The sequence below is a fragment of the Cyprinus carpio genome, unplaced genomic scaffold (assembly GCF_018340385.1).
Source record: "Cyprinus carpio isolate SPL01 unplaced genomic scaffold, ASM1834038v1 S000006585, whole genome shotgun sequence".
Classification (NCBI taxonomy): domain Eukaryota; kingdom Metazoa; phylum Chordata; class Actinopteri; order Cypriniformes; family Cyprinidae; genus Cyprinus; species Cyprinus carpio.
The window spans coordinates 2,980,527-2,997,865 of NW_024879238.1; the positions used below are offsets into that span (position 1 = coordinate 2,980,527).

General features: G+C 37.7%; 1 protein-coding gene across 1 annotated transcript; it reads left to right on the forward strand.

The window, feature by feature from the left end:
• The first annotated feature begins 4,335 nt into the window (after positions 1-4,335).
• LOC122144084 (gastrula zinc finger protein XlCGF8.2DB-like) lies at positions 4,336-16,462 on the forward strand. Its single transcript, XM_042754734.1, has 2 exons — positions 4,336-4,435; positions 15,478-16,462. The coding sequence occupies exons 1-2, from the start codon at positions 4,351-4,353 to the stop codon at positions 16,431-16,433; spliced, it is 1,041 nt and encodes a 346-aa protein (XP_042610668.1). The 5' UTR covers positions 4,336-4,350; the 3' UTR covers positions 16,434-16,462.
• The last annotated feature ends 877 nt before the right edge of the window (positions 16,463-17,339 follow it).

Consider the following 17,339-nt stretch of genomic DNA (forward strand, 5'->3'; position numbering starts at 1 on the left):
AGTGCCACTTCTTACTGGGTTGTTTGCAGAGCAGTTGATATGCCCATTCAATAGTTCACATGATTGTCTACAAAGTGTCAGAAATGCTCCTCAGTATCAAATGCAAAGTAACCCACTAACCATCTTCAGAAAAGCTTACGGAATCTGAATCATGTCTTCAATCTGCTGAGTCTATGTGCTACTTAAACAGAAAGTTACTTCATTCCACCCAACTACAAGCACTCTGTGACCACCAAGGTAAATACCTGGACATTTTTGTGGGTCCGAATCAGTCCATGACTTCAGAGTGCTCAGGAACAGTCCAATCTAATTGAAGGTACTGTACCCACCAGAGGGATACCACATTTTAAGAGATGCAGTTTCCCCCTGTCTTAGGCACCCGGTTTCTCTTATCACTCCATATAGAGAACCACTACAAAATGCAAGTCAGTGCCGTTTCAACTTCCTCAATGCAAAAGCTCGGTCCATCATTAACTGATTCTTTGGCAATTTGAAAATGAGATTGCGGTCACTTTTCTTCAAGGCCTTTGAAACCATGCCAAAATGTAAAAACATTTTTATATATAACAAGCTAGCACTGACCTGACCATATATACTATTGCATATATAATCCATAACCCATCTCCATATGGTGGAGCTCTCCATATTTTGCAACGCAACTACAAAACCCGCCATGTACCACAAGAATAAGGAGCTCTGGATGAAACTCATATCGCTGTTACAGGGATTACGTCAACAGAAAGGGTTGGCCCTCAATCACACTACAGGCACTCAGTGATGATTACTTTATGATAAGGGATGAGTGTTGGACACCTGGCAGTGCACACAACACATCTGTGCTTGTCACATCTGAACTGTACAGGTAAGATTTTCTTAGACACGCACACTGACACAGGAATATATATATATAAATACACATACATATATTTATGTCATTGGATTTTAACAAAATAAATACATTTTTCCAATAATTTATTTTAAAACAAACTGGCATATCATTAAAGCTGACTAGTGTAGATGGAGAATTTGCACAAAAAAAAAATTAATAATAATAATTAATGTAAACCTTATGTTGTATGAGAGATGTATGAGAGAGAAAAGCAGAGGCCACATTGTGTTCTTGAGGAACAGCCTCCACAATGTCAGTGCATTGCTGTACCTAATATGAGGCCCTGGCAACTCTAGATGCTTTTGTTCAACACCTAAGCAGAGTTCACGCCAAAGCTCCTTAAAAAAAAGAGGGATGTAAATTATTAATGTAAAATTCCACTGATGTTTTCCATCAAAAATAGTAGTCACTTCTTTCTAATATTACATCTAAAAATGTTCAGGGTTCAAACATACCTGCCCCTTTCCGCCATTTGTCCTATCACATGATCTGTTGTAGCAAAGTCACATGAGTTTTTTTGACGCGCATTGAGAAATTTATTCAGTAAATGTGTTTCCATCATAATTTATGCACACATCTTTTTATTAGATAAAGATTTATCCTACTCAACTGAGTGCACTTCAAAAAACAACAAATTTTTATGTGCATCCTGGTGTTTCCATCCAACATTATTTATGGGATTTCATGGAAACATAGCTTTTGACCAAGTACATGATATTAAAAACCATGTAAAATCATGAAAAGGATGTGTAAATCTCAACTGGAGGAATATATGTTAAATAACTGTAAAATAGCTTATTTAAATCAGCACTACATAAAACAACATGCAAACTAAATATACTCATTAATAAATACCTCAACTGTATTAATTTATGATTTTTTTAAATTATTAGATGCCTAATGTCCTCATCCATCCCTAAAGATAATAAAAACTCAATAATACATCATTTTCTATTACAATATTGCAAAATTTAAATATCCTACACCAATTAGTGGCTAAAAAGTAATTACTAAGACAACAAATCACCTTGTATCATTTTTCGTTCACTCAGAATTCGGACACATAGTCAGTGTTGGGAAGGTTGCTTTGGAAATGTAATAGGTTACAGATTACAAATGACCCTATTTAAAATGTAGTAAGTACTAAGTAGTGTAACTATTTCAATTACTTTATTAATGTAACTGATTATATTTGATTACTTTTTGGGGTTTGTCCCGTAGCTAATTTTACACAATGATTACAAAATTTGTCTAAAAGGGTTTTTATTTAATGACAAATTAAAGGCAGCAGCAAATCCCTGTTTTAATTAATGATTTATTGAATCATTCAAATCAAATGATTTGTTCAAAACGGCTGATTCAGTAAGAAAAGAAACAAGCGAATGGACCGTTGAATCACTGGCTCACATGATTCGTTCAAAAACAGATTCATTCAAGGAATGAAACAAAGCATTGCTCTACACTGATGTATAAAATTAATTGCCTATTTATGTGCTGTACATTGCTTGTGCAGTGAATATAAACACATAAAAACTCATACATGGGTATTTTTTTCTTTCATTGCTTGAATTGTAAAGGCATTCTAACTGCATTCTAATGGGCTTCGTCGTGCAGTGAACGCTTCTGGACTCTCAAGATGTGTTTTTATTTGTTTTTTGCAAAGTCGGTGACTACTCTACTATTATCTCTCAGTCACACATACAGCACAATGACATTATGTAAAATCTTTAAAGATAATTTATTAAAAATAAAAACATTCCCAAATTATAAATTATATTATTATATTCCCCATTTATAAGTATACAAATATAGACTTTTATGTATTTTCTTTAATATTATCCAAAACACTGCAATATATTCTTAGAAACATTGTAATATAAGTACTGTAATAACATCTGAATTAAATACGCAGAAAAACAATCTATCTAGCTATCTACCTAAATATGTGTGTGTTTGTGATTCATTTATAAAAGTCAAATTTATAATTTTGCACAACTAATAATAACTCATTACCTAGTTATTGTTGCACTTGTTTATTTTTGTTTTTAAATATAATCTGTGGCTCTGTCAATAAAATTAAATCTTTGTTAAAGCTTGCTATAAATGGTTTCCACATTTAAACCGGACCGTTTTGCCCTTTAGAGAGAATCTTAAATGATGTGCTGCACAATGTTCTTTCATTCGCAGTTATTTTCAACACACAACTAGATAACGTCTTTAAATATGTATTTAAAAAAGAATAAAACTCTGAAAACATGACATTTGCGTTTGAACAGGGTATATATATATATATATATATATATATATATATATTATATATATATATATATATATATATATATATATATATATATACATACATTTTAATTAGAAACTACAACAAAACAGAAATTGCATTTGAACGGGACTTTTATTTTGGTGTGGTGATGTGACGTCATTAGGCTGCGCCGCGTTCCTGCATCGGTGTTTCGGCTGAAGAAAGGTTTGTGTTTTAACTTTTTAATGTTTTTAAGTCACTGCTAACGATGTAAAATGGCTTAATTGTTTTGTAATGTAATGCTTCATCTAACGTTAGTGCACGTTATTTGTGAGAGTGAAGCTGCTTCTCATTTCTCTCTGGATATCGTGAATCATTTAATAGAAAACAAGAATCAGTCACTGGCAAAAAGTGATGGAGGATCTTCTGAAAGACACATTAGAGCGTTTTCATCTAGACTACAGCTGCTCTTTCTGAGAAAAAGAAACCATTACACATTTGTTTCTCTGTTCTTCTCTCTTCTGACATGAGATGTTAACATTTCTGAAATTCAGAATAGCTTTTAACCAATTAACGGTTTTACTTCACAAGAAAGAAAAAAAAACCCTTTTATATCTACCAGTGTACATGGAGTGGCTCAAAAGCCTTTCCCCATCTTTCTACTAAGTATTTGTAAGCAAACTTTGAAATATTCTCACAAAATCATGAACTGTAGTATAAGGAGGGTTTACAGTTTCCTCCATTTTCATGTATAAATGTGATGTATTTACCGACCAAAATTACCAAGGCCACTACGTCAGAGAAAAAAGGAAATTAAATATATTCTCAAAAACAGGGTATTTTCTAAAACTATGACATACATGTTCTTATTTTTTACCGAAAACTAATTGAAAATAATATAATAATAATTATAATAATCAACTTAAATAGTTAGTGAAGACAGTTAGACTGTGTTATTTTGTGGGGGACGGTGAGAGACCTGGATGATTTGCAGGGGGTGCTGGCCCAAAAAAGGTTGAGAACCACTGACCTAAACGAATGTATATGAAGGTTTTTTGTTTGTTTGTTTGTTTTGATAATCAGCTCATTTAAGGCTATCAACTCTCACTCTGACTGACTCTCTTAGCAGTGCGCTGACTGCTAAACTAGGGTGCTGATTTGATTTGAGATTTTTTTCTCTCTGTTCATTCACACTATTATAGAGATGGCGTTTATTAAAGAGGAGAGTGAAGACTGGAAGATTGAAGAAACATTCAGAGTGAAACAAGAAAATACTGAGGAACAAACAGGTTGGTTTTCATTCTCATTTGATTCTTATTAAAATGCCAATATCTACAGAAATGAATAATATTTTTGAAGAATGTCATGTGAGTTTCATCATTTAAATGGTTTTATTTGACATGAAGACTCGTGTACAGACATATTGAGATATCACGACTAGATAAATACCAGTGTTTCCCATATATTGATTTATTTGTGGCCTGCCACAATATCAAAACTGAAGGAAACAGTCTTCATAAAAATGTTGGATGTCATTTTCATTTCATTTTGCGTGTAATGCCTGATGAAGCAGTGTTTAGCGGAGCTCTGCTTTGTGTACAGCTGTTAACGGGGAAAACTCTGTCTCTCCTGCTCTAAAAGCACCTCCTGCTGGCAGAGGATTAATTTGCATAAATATGTTTCCCCCGGGGGAAGTGCTGCCACACTTAGTGTAAGGCCTCGTTTACACTGCAAAATTCTGATTTGTTGCCTGTATCCGATTTTTTTTTTTTTAGCTGTCTGTTTACACGTTCTTTCAATTATAACCCATATCCGATTCATGTGTTTACACTTGCTATACCGCCTGAAACATCGCGCATGCGTTGTTGTCATTTACCGCCTCCACATGTGCTTCCTCATGGGAATAATGTGATTTGTGCTGACAAAACGAGTCACAATGAGCAATAAAAAAAAAAAAAAAAAACACTCTCCATTAAAAGACCTTCAAAATGATTTATGATTTATTGGAATCGGACAAAAAAAAGGACTGAGCCACACCCGTTTGAAGTCAATAGTGAAGTCCTCTGTCTTTACTTATTATTAATTACTATATTAATAATCACAATACAGCTATTATTTTATTTTATCTTTGTTATTATAAACAAGAACAGATGCAAAAAAAAAAAACTGAACAAATAGCCTAGAGAGAAACAAATAATGCATTACCGTTATTATTTTATTTCTAAACCATTCATGTACGAAAAACAATCAAATGTAAAAATAACTTAAGTGTGTTCATTACCAATAAAGTGATTATTGAAACTATAAAAGCAGTTGAATGAAGTGCAGCGAGTGATTCCCTCTTTTCTTTAATTGTTAGATTAACACTATGATAATGATACAGACATCCTATACTGTAATGCATGGCTCTAATATAATGCTACACATCAGAAGTTTTCCCCCAACAGTTCTCTAAGCGTTCACTTAAGACAGAGCAGATGATGTTTGCGTGAATTCTGAAATACTGTAATTCTGTATAGGTGTGTATTTAGGGACCGCGCGCCGTTATATGCATTATATTTATCTGTTAATAAAAAAACTCAATTTGTCTTTCCTGTAATGCCTGATAATGACATTGAAGCTTTTCTGAAGATGGTTGGTTCCTTTCAAAGATACATTCATATAAAAACACCCGTGCTGCATTTTAATTTTGAAACATGCCGTGCTCAGTTTATTCAACGAAGTATAAGCCTTTTGGACAATCCATTTGTGGCGGTCAGTTTTGATATTGTGACAAGCCGCCACAAATCCGGTATGGCATTCCACAACAGCGATTAGCTGCCCGCAGATGCGCCTGCCTTTAAATCAGCCTAATTTGCCGAATGCCAAATAATTTAAAAATGCCAAAAATCGGCCTGATTAATTGGCCGGGCGTTCAATCGGTTAACCTCTAATTTCATATAGTTAATATCACGCGAAGAGTGATGATTTTTTTCTTTAAAAATAAGCATGATTACAAATGTGTATGTGGATGTATAAAATCAATAAGTTAATAAGCGACTTACATTTTGGACACCATATTGCCTGTTTTTGCTCCATTTCACCAACAAAAAATAATTCCAAACAGTCACAGCACTGTTTTATGTCTCTGAGCAACATGACAGCGTATCGATCCTGAATGAATCAACCTTTTAAATGATTCGGTCCACAATAGGTACGTTCACATGGACACTTTTTGCTTCCATCGGAATGAATTCATTCTGGTTGTTGATTCAGAACGTAGTGTTTACATGAACGCTAAATAAAGTGATCGGGTTGATATGCGCGTTTATGTCACAAGTTTCTGATCGGATTTACTCTTTCAAGCGCACACTGCTTGAATATATAGTTTCCCGCTGCATAATGTTTTAAAAAGCACATGTGAGATTTATCTACTTCATGTACTAATAAGGCGACGACCAGCACATGAAACTGGGCTAAAATCGTGCAGTCTGAACGCAGCTTTAGGCTACTTAAAAAAAAAAAAATTAGTAAAAGTGCCACTTCGCGCACCCAAAAATACTCTTAAACAAGGACTGGTGGTACGTGGTCCTGTTCCACTTCACAGACGCTGAGTGAAAGGGGAGCTTTATAATGACAGGACACTTATTTATGACACTTTATTCGCCTGAAAGAACACCTCGTTCTGCACGTCATTACGCTACTTCTACGTCACTGCGCATGCGCAGTACTTTCCAGTTTCGGTTTTCAATCCGATCAAGTGTTTACATGTCCTCTCAATCCGATTACAAAAAGAATAAACCACACTTTACAATCCAATCAAAATTTTAGTCGGATCTGGTCAATTCAATACGATTGACGTGTTTACATGTGACTTTTTTATTCTGATTGTGCTTCTAGTCCTATTACGATCGGATTAGTAGGGTCCATGTAAACACAGCTAATGACTGTAGGTGTAGATAACCTACTGGCGGTTTTAATTTCACATTCAAAATATCTTCAATGTTTTATGTTTAAAATATCACAACATTATTTATGCATTTGTAACTGCAGTTTAAGTCATTCCATGTCCCTCAGAGCTGCATTAAACAGTGTGTAAATCACTGTGTAAATACATCTAAATGCCACTTCAGATAACACTTCTGCAAAGATTAATTTTGTTGATACCAATTTATTTGTTTGGTAACAGCCTAAATGTCTTTATATTCTACTTAACTGATTAAATGTAAGAATTTGACTCAAAAGATACACGCTTTTATATAAAAAAAGGCTTTATAAAGGTAAAAAGGGGCAAAATCTATATAAACTTATGATTAATTTTTGTTACTGATGTGAATTGACCAACACACAAAATATGAAGAATATCAAAAACTTCAGGAGTCAGCTGTCCACGGTAGTCCTTAAGATATCAGCAAAATATCATCTAATTATCATTATCGAAAATATCGAGATAGCATTTTTTGTCAATATCACACACCCCTACTATTCATTCACTTAACTATGCAAGTAACGAAAAAAGATGGATTTGTTGAATTAATTTTTGTCTTCTCATCCTCAAAAAAAAGCTTTAGTGTTCACTGTATAAATTATTAATAGATTAATCTTCATTAAAGCTGTGTTTTGTTGTTTGATTAACTTTAAGGACACAGACAGCAGAAGGTTTTTATAGGCTGTTTTTTTAGGCTGCTTTTTTAGGATTTCTATAGGCTGCTATTTCACCCCTACAAGTGAGTGAACAATACAAATCTTGGAAGAGTTTAGACAATAGCCTGGAGGTGGCAGCTGTTTCGTCGTAATGTGTTCCCTTGCTCTGTCTCCAGAAGATAAGATTGCGGTGTGACACTCCCCTTTTTTACAACTGCCTTTGTCCAACTTGATCCCCAGGATATAGAAGAGGTAAGTTTTTAACACCATGATGCTGGTTGTAATAGTAGGCTTGTTCCTTTTTCTTGGCTCCAAAATTTTTTTTTATTTTTTATTTTTTAAGACTTTTGTGTTTGGCCACTTGGGTAACAGATTTCTGTTGAGGGTTGGTAAGGTTGTGCAAATCTTGTGTCCAATCAAGAGCTCTGCTGGACTTACACCTGTACTGCTGCGTAGAGTGGATCTGTAACACATCAGAATCAGAATCAGAATGAGCTTTATTGCCAGGTATGTTTACACATATGAGGAATTTGTTTTCGTGACAGAAGCTCCACAGTGCAACAGAATGACAGCGACAGAACAAAAAACACAATAAAAGAATAAAAAATACAAAAAATACAAATAAGTAGGTAAGGAATGACAATATACAAATTGACAATTGTATGGCAGGTATATTACAATGAGCAGTTACGTATGTACAGGTATATTATGTGCAAAAAAAAACATAAATAAGTTTAAGTGTACACTAAGTATGTGTGTTAGATAAATAAGTGTATGAGTGTATAAATAGTGTGTGTTCCACAGTTATTATCAAGTGTTCATTAGATGGATTGCCTGGGGGAAGAAACTGTTCCTGTGTCTGGTCGTTCTGGTGCTCAGTGCTCTGTAGCGTCGACCAGATGGCAACAGTTCAAAGAGTGTGCTGGATGTGAGGGGTCCAGAGTGATTTTGCCAGCCCTTTTGCTCACTCTAGATAAGTACAGTTCTTGAATAAATGGGAGGGTTGTACCAATGATTCTCTCAGCAGTCCGGACTACCCTCTGTAATCTTCTGAGGTCAGATTTAGAAGCTGAGCTGAACCAGACAGTTACTGAAGTGCAGAGGACAATTCAATGATGGCGGAGTAGAACTGTTTCAGCAGCTCTTGTGGCAGGTTAAACTTCCTCAGCTGGCGAAGGAAGTACAACCTCTGCTGGGCCTTTTTGTGAATGTGAATGGTCCTGAGAGATTGTGGTGCCCAGGAACCTGAATGACTCCACTGCAGTCACAGTGCTGTTCATGATGGTGAGTGGGGGGAGAGCAGGGGGGTTTCTCCTGAAGTCCACTATCATCTCCACTGTTTTGAGTGTGTTGAGCTCCAAGTTGTTGAGACTGCACCAGACAGCCAGCGCTTTAACCTCCTGTCTGTAAGCAGACTCATCACCGTCCTGAATGAGGCCGATGAGTGTGGTGTCGTCTGCAAACTTCAGGAGCTTGACAGAGGGGTCCTTAGACGTGCAATCATTAGTGTACAGGGAGAAGAGCAGTGGGGAGAGGACACAACCCTGAGGGGCTCCAGTGCTGATTATACGGGTGCTGGATGTGAGTTTTCCCAGCCTCACTAGCTGTTGCCTGTCTGTCAGGAAGCTGTTGATCCAATGAGAGACGGAGGTGGGCACGGAGAGCTGAGTTAGTTTGGGCAGGAGGAGGTTTGGGATGATCGTGTTAAAGGCCGAGCTGAAGTCCACAAACAGGATTCTCACATAAGTCCCCGGTCTGTCTAGATGTTGCAGAACATCATGCAGTCCAATGTTGACTGCATCGTCCACAGACCTGTTTGCTCTGTAGGCAAACAGAAGAGGATCCAGTAAGGGTCCAGTAATGTCCTTCAGGTGGGCCAGCACCAGCTTTTCAAATGACTTCATGACCACAGATGTTAGAGCCACAGGCCTGTAGTCATTTTATCCTGTAATTTTGGATTTTTTTGGGATGGGGATGATGGTGGAGCATTTGAAGCATGAAGGGACTTCACACAGCTCCAGTGATCTGTTGAAGATCTGTGTGAAGATGGGGGCCAGCTGGTCAGCACAGGATTTCAGACAAGCTGGTGTAACACAGTCTGGGCCTGGTGCTTTTTTCCTTTTCTGCTTCCGGAAGACCTGGCACACCACATCCTCGCTTATCTGTATTGCAGGTGTGGGGGAGAGGGGGGATGCAGGATGTGTGAATGGTGAGGGCGGTTGTTTGGAGATGTGTTCAGGACGGGTTGCAAGAGTTGTGAATGGTGTGAACGGTTGTGTGGAGAGGCGTTCAGGGCAGGTGATGGGTGTTCTTCTTTCAAACCTGCAGTAAACCTCGTTCAGATCATCTGCCAGTTGTTGATTCTCCACAGTGCTGGGGGTGGAGTCTTGTAATTGGGGATCTCTTTTAGACTTTTCCACACTGATGCTGAGTCGTTGGAAGTTAACTGAGTCCTTATTTTTTCAGAATAATTCCTCTTTGCCACTTTGATCTCTTTTTCCAGTGTGTATTTAGCCTGTTTATACAAGACATCCCCTGTCCCCCTTTCTGTAAGCATGCTCTTTGCCCTGATGGAGCTGTCTGAGTTTTGTAGTGAACCATGGTTTGTCATTGTTGTAAATTAGTTGAGTCCTGGTAGGAATACACATATCCTCACAGAAACTGATATAAGATGTTACAGTCTCTGTGAGTTCGTCCAGATCGGTGGCAGCAGCTCAAAAACACTCCAATCAGTGAGGTCAAAACAAGATTGTAAATCCTGCTCTGCTTCATTAGTCCATCTTTTTACAGTCCTTACTACAGGTTTAGCTGATTTTAGTTTCTGCCTGTAGGTCGGTATAAGATGAATCAGACAGTGATCAGAACATCCCAAAGCTGCTCATGGAACAGAGTGATATGCATCCTTTGTTGTGGTGTAACAGTAATCCAATATATTACTGTCTCTTGTGGAACATGTAACATGCTGTCTGTATTTTGGCAGTTCACGGGAGAGATTGGCTTTATTAAAGTCCAAAAAAATGATTAAAACAGAGTCCGGGTGATGTTGTTCTGTCTCTGTGATCTGATCAGCGAGTGCGCATCAGCCAGGCTTACGTGTGCTTGCGGAGGAATGTAAACACTCACCAGAATGAACGAGTGAAACTCCATTGCAGTTAATGAAGAGTGTTTCGAGATCTGAGCAGCACATCTTTTTTAACACGGTTACATCTGTACACCACCTTTCGTTGATGTAAAAGCATGTCCCACCGCCGTGCTATTTCCCCGTTGATTCTGTGTCGCGGTCCGCTCTGAACAGCTGAAAGCCCGGCAGATGGAGCGCGCTGTCCGGTATGGCGTAATTCAGCCAAGTTTCTGTGAAACACAGAGCAGCAGAGTGTGAGAAATCCTTATTTGTCCGAGAGAGGAGAAGGAGTTTGTCCGTTTTGTTGGGTAGAGAGCGGAGATTTGCCAGATGGATGCTAGGCAACGTGCCAGCTCTTTTTCCCCGTGTTCGCATTCTCTTGAAGCGTGTGATCAGCGCAGCTGCTCCACTGACAAAAATGTCCAGCAAAACATCAGAATAGTCGAAAACCGGTAATATATCGGGAGATGTGTGGTGCCGAATGTCCAGCAATTCGTCCATGGTGAAACTGTTTGCAGGAAAATAAAAAAAAACAAAAAAAACAAAAAAAAACAACTGCAGAGCACATCACGGAGGCAGCCATCCTGTATCGGTGCCAGCTGCATATGTGCTAGGAGGGTGTCTTTCTGCTTTAAGATCCACTCAGATGTTTACAGATCTCACAATAAGCCAGTTCTCCTGTGGGTGATGTGGACTGGAGCCCCAACAGTTCTTTGCATGCCTGTGTTCTTTAAAGGTGCTGTATGTAAGATTTTGCAGATATTTAAGAAACATGCTAAGTTTACTTATTTACATACTTATTTATCTGAAAAACAATGCTACAGTCAGTTATTCTCCTTTGAAAATATGCGTTCTGGGCTGGAATGTTGGTCTCTGGTTTGGTTTTTGAAACCCACCCACCACCAGTTTACCCAATTGTATTTTGGCACCCCGGGTTGCCAGTTGGCGGAAACACAGCGTATTTCATTTCATTCATCGTCAAGTGCGCTCGTTCCTATTGGTGTCGTCAATCTGGCTGCATGTGCGTCAAGTCTGAGGTGGAGGGACCGGGTGAAAAAAACTCTCCAATATTTTCAATTTGGACTGCAATACCTAGTTCAACCACTCGGGTTCAATCCTATATACAGCACCTTTAAAGCAGCATTAATCACCAACTGCAAGGTGTGACCAGTGCAGTGTATACTGGTCCACCTATATTTCTCCTCAGTAATTTTGCAGCAGCCATAATGTTCTCAACATTGTTATGTACGATGGCAGTAATTTTCTCAAAAGGGATTTTAACATGGACTGCTACTTCTTCCAACCACTCTGCAATGTTGGTTGAGGTATGTCTGTCTTCGAATGGCATGATTTATAAGGCAAACAGACATCCTCTTCCAGTCATTCCCAATGTAATGGCATATGTGACCCTGGAGCACAAAGCCAGTCATAAGTCACATGGGTATATTTGTAGCAATAGCCAACAATACTTTGTATGGGTAAAAATTATTGATTTTTCTTTTATTCCAAAAATCATTAGGATTTTAAGAAAAGATTATGTTCCATGAAGATATTTTGTACATTTCCTATTGTAACTATATCAAAACTTAAGTTTTGATCACTAATTTTCATGGCTAAGAACTTAATTTAGACAACTTAAAAGGCGATTTTCTCAATATTTATTTATTTATTGCACCCTTATATCCCAGATTTTCAAATAATTGGATCTTGGCCAAATATTGTCCTAACAAACCATTCATCATCTGAAAACTGAATAAATAATCTTTACATTAATGTATAAATCTTAATTTCATTGACCCTTATGACTTGTATATGTGACCCTGGACCACAGAACCAATGTTTAGCCTGCCAGTATCTTTCTAGTAATCCTAAAGACATTGATTAGCTTGTTCAGGTGTGTTTGATTAGGGTTGGATCTTAACTCCGCAGGAAAGTGTACCTCAAGGGTCAGAGTAGCTTGGAATCTTGGAACAACAACTTAGTTTAGCATAATCTTTCTTGAGAAGAAGGGATCTGCAAATTGACGCCTTAAGGATATAGCACTAATTGGCTGACGCTGTCAGAGGTGGCCAGTGTAAGGCCCCTCTCTGGCATAAGGGTTTGTTGCCATAGATTAAATTTAACGTTTAGAACAATGGGCCTCATGAAACTTGTGTAAGTATGAGTAAATTTGGAGTAATTTGCATGTAAACAAACCTTCCCGAAAACTCTCCTCCGGATTCACAAACGTTTTGTAAATGTCAGATTTGGTAGTTAAACGTGTATGAATTCTAATAATTCGTAAATGGGGCATGCATGCGTGCTCATTTACAATTAGCATAATCCCCACCTATGATTTACAGCTATGTAAATTACATGTCCAGGAATATTCTGGATTCCCTACTCAGGTCTTGCTCCAATATATTGCATAAATGAAAAAAAAAAAAAAAAAAGATTAAAAGGCCATACGTCTAACAAATATTCAATTAATGTGTGTCCAAAGCATTTGTAGCCAGGTGCTCTTCTAAAAATGGCCAGCTGGTGGCTCCTGAGAATGTTTTGGTGGCACAGAATTTTTTTTCCAGCTGAGATGCTATGTTTCATGACAGTAACGTATTACTACTTTATATATTTTAAAGAATATTACTGAATATAAGCATTAAGCAACCAGCAATAACTTCTCCATTGCTGTTCAGGTGTGGTACAAGTAGGATGGTTGGTTGGTGTAGTATTTGTGTAGTATAGTCACTGTGTAGGGAGCAGGTGTACATTTCTTTAGTGCTGGGCGGTATACCGGTTTACACCGAAAACCGGTGTATATTTTTGTTATGATGTTAATTTTCAATATACCGCCATACCAATGTATTTAATTACTCAACGTTCGGAACGTTATGCTGCGCCGCGGCACACTGTTTCAGACGGACCCTTTACAATGTTGCACTTCTAAGCAGCGACAGTGGTAAACACAGTAGTGCTCTGGTATTACGTTATAACGCCTGTTTCACACATACTCCGTCTGCAGTGCGAATGCGTTGCGTATTTCTTTTACGCACCCATGTTAACGGATTCCAGCGTTCATACTGCACGAGGTTGCGGTCCATCAGTGCGTTCCAGGAGCGGTGCGTCTGTAGCAGTGCAGCGAACGTTTATGTACCGAGTCTATTTTTTGCTGTGCTGCAGGCGCTGAATTGTGAAACCGCATTGTTCGTGGGAAAAATTAACATGGATTTACACGGAAATGCAGTCATTTCACAATAAATGTATACTAATTAAAGCTGTTTCACACGCAACACATGGGTTTTTGGCTAGGTTTTAAACAAGAAAAAGTGCACTTTTAGATAAACAAGGAAAACAATATATATATTTACTTTTATGGAGGCAGAAAAACAAAGTTCATTAAGAACCGTGGGATTGCTTGTAATAAAGATTTAAATGCAAAAGGCACGAGACTGTTTCTGTCTGTGGTGTTTTAATTTTAAATATTTTAACAAGAAAAGTAGGCTAATTATTGTTTAAATGCTTTGCTGCTTGCTTGACAGCTTTTTATACAAACCTAGAAGTAAAATGCATGAATGATGCGTTGTTTGTATTCATTGAGTTTAAACTAATGTCTATAACTATGAAAGATTGTTAATGTTCTGTGATAAAAGACTCACAAATAATCTGAGAAAAAATAAAAAATATATATATATATATATAAATATATATATAATGTATGTATATGTGTGTGTGTGTGTGTGTGTGTGTGTGTGTTTTACATGATATGAAATCAAAACAATGAACAAATGTTGTGTTTGTGGACTAAACAGACACGGATCAGTAGCGGACTGCAAACGCGTCCCACTGCAGATGGAGTATGTGTGAAACAGGTGTTACAGGGAAGATGGATGCTGCAGAACTAGTAGAACATGACACAGAAGAACTTGTGCCAAGAAGAGGAGCTTGGTCTGTTGTTTGGAGGGTTTTTGGTTTCCAAAAATCCGACGTCGACCAAACAACCATTTTATGCAAGTGCTGTCGGGCTAAAAGCACGTCTTGGAATATCAACCAGCAGAAAATGCATTGTATACCTGATTATGCATGAAAAAAAAAAAAAAAACGTCATAAACCGGGAAACCGGCATAATTTAGTAAAAAACTGTGATATAAATTTTTGGTCAAACCGCCCAGCACTAGTGATGAGCACTGCGTAGGGAGCAGGTGTACATTTCTTTCGTACCCACTAACATTTCAGAAATATGAACATTTTCATGAATTCGAAAGTTTATGTTGGAATGCCTTACCAATGATTTACACACACAAAAAAAAATGTTCTGTACTTGTGTTTGATGAAACCCCTCCTGTGGTAGCAGTTGGATAGATAAGACCTAAAACATGCTAATGCTTGTTCACAAAATTGGCAATACACCTCTCATGCTGTCCAAAAGAATGCGAAAATAAACTAGCCCTCCTTTGGTCAAGCTATGTTTCGCAAGGTGTTTGATAATGCAAAGAGTTTCTGAAGTTACAGAAAACACATTTTTCTGTAGATTTTGATGCGTCATCTTTGGTTTAGTGGTCTGTTTCTTTGTGCCATTAAACTGGATTTGTATTTGTTTTCTCAATTTAGACCCGATTGAGGAGAGTCAAGAGCTGAAGGATATGGAAGAGAAAGAGCAGAATGAGAAAGATCATGATTTCAAAATTGGAGAAAAATCCACACAGACTAAAAAGTGCTTCTCTCCAAAAAGTGTCCAGAAGATTGAATCTAAGAGCTTTTTTACCTGTCAACAGTGTGGGAAGAGTTTCGCTCAAAAAAGAAGCCTTGCAGTCCACATGAGAATTCACAATAGAGACAATGCTTTCTCCTGCGAACAGTGTGGAGAGAGTTTCACTCTCAAAGAAAACCTTAAAATTCACATTAGAGTTCACACTGGAGAAAAGCCTTACACCTGCCAACAGTGCAGAAAGGGTTTTGCACAAAAAAGATACCTTGCAGTCCACATGAGAAGTCACACTGGAGAAAAGCCTTACACTTGCTCTCAGTGTGGACTGAGTTTTGCACATAAAGGCAACCTTAATTCCCACATGAGAACTCACAGTGAAGAGAGCTTGTTCACCTGCCAACAGTGTGGGAAGAATTTCCCTCAAAAACAAAACCTGGAAGTCCACATGAGGATTCACACTGGAGAGAGACATTTTATCTGTAAACAGTGTGGAAAGAGTTTCATTCGAAAAGGAGTCCTTGAAGTCCACATGAGAGTTCACTCTGGAAAGAAGCCTTACACTTGCACTCAGTGCAGAAAGAGTTTTACTCACAAAAACACCTTTAATTACCACATGAGAACTCACACAGGAGAGAAGCTGTTCACATGTGATCAATGTGGAAAGAGATTCACAACAGAACTAAGCCGTAGATATCACATGACCATTCACACCGGAGAGAAACAGTTCATATGTGGTCAGTGTGGAAAAAGCTTTGCACATAAAGTAGGCCTAAATTACCACATGAGAATTCACTCAGGAGAGAACAGGGCCCGTATTCACAAAACATTTTATCTTACCACTAAAAGTTCTCCTAAATAGCAGTAAAAGTTTTTAGCTAAGAGTTTTCTCTAAAAAAACTGCTGTATGTAAGTTTTTGACTCTACAAAAGGATAAAAATAGCATAATATGTTTGCAGATAAAACATGCTAAGTTAACATACTTGTTTATCTGAAAAACAATGCTACAGTCAGTTATTCTCCTTTGAAAAAGAACGTCCCGGGCCGGAATGTTTTGGTCCGTGAAACCCGCCCACTGCCAGTTTACCCAATTGTATTTCAGCACCCTGGGTTGCCAGGTAGGGGAAAACAGCGTATTTCAGTCATTGTCAAGTGCACTTGTTCTTGTTGGTGTCGTCAATCTGGCAACCTGCGTGTGCGTCAAGTCTGAGGAGGAGGGGAAGGGTGAAAAAACCCTCTCCAATATTTTCAGTTTGGACTGCAATACCTAGTTCAACCACTCTGTGTTAATCCTAATTACAGCACCTTTAAAACCTAATCACAAAGCTGCTGAGACAAACTTTTACTTAGGAATAGACAGAAGTTTTAAACAGAGTAAGGGCCGGGTTGACCGTGTTGCTATGGATGATGTCAGCATACTTACTAACTACGTTCACAGTGATTGACTGATATTCTCTGTCAGAGATTTATTCATAGAAATATTGAAGAGCGCAATATTATATTGCCATATTCAGATAAAGGTTTTAAAAATAAAAATGTTAGTTGCCACATTCAAAAAGATTTAAAAATGCAGGTTAAGTGTCACTAATTAAACAAGTAGGATATATATTCTGCTAATTGTCAGCCTCATATATATGCTTCTCGTAAACAATTAGTCAATATGCATTAGGACTGCCCTTGACTAAAGATTGTTCTGGTCGACTAGAAGTCGTTGATTTTAAGCATTTGTCAACTATAAGTTGCACTTTTTTTAATAAACCATATAAAT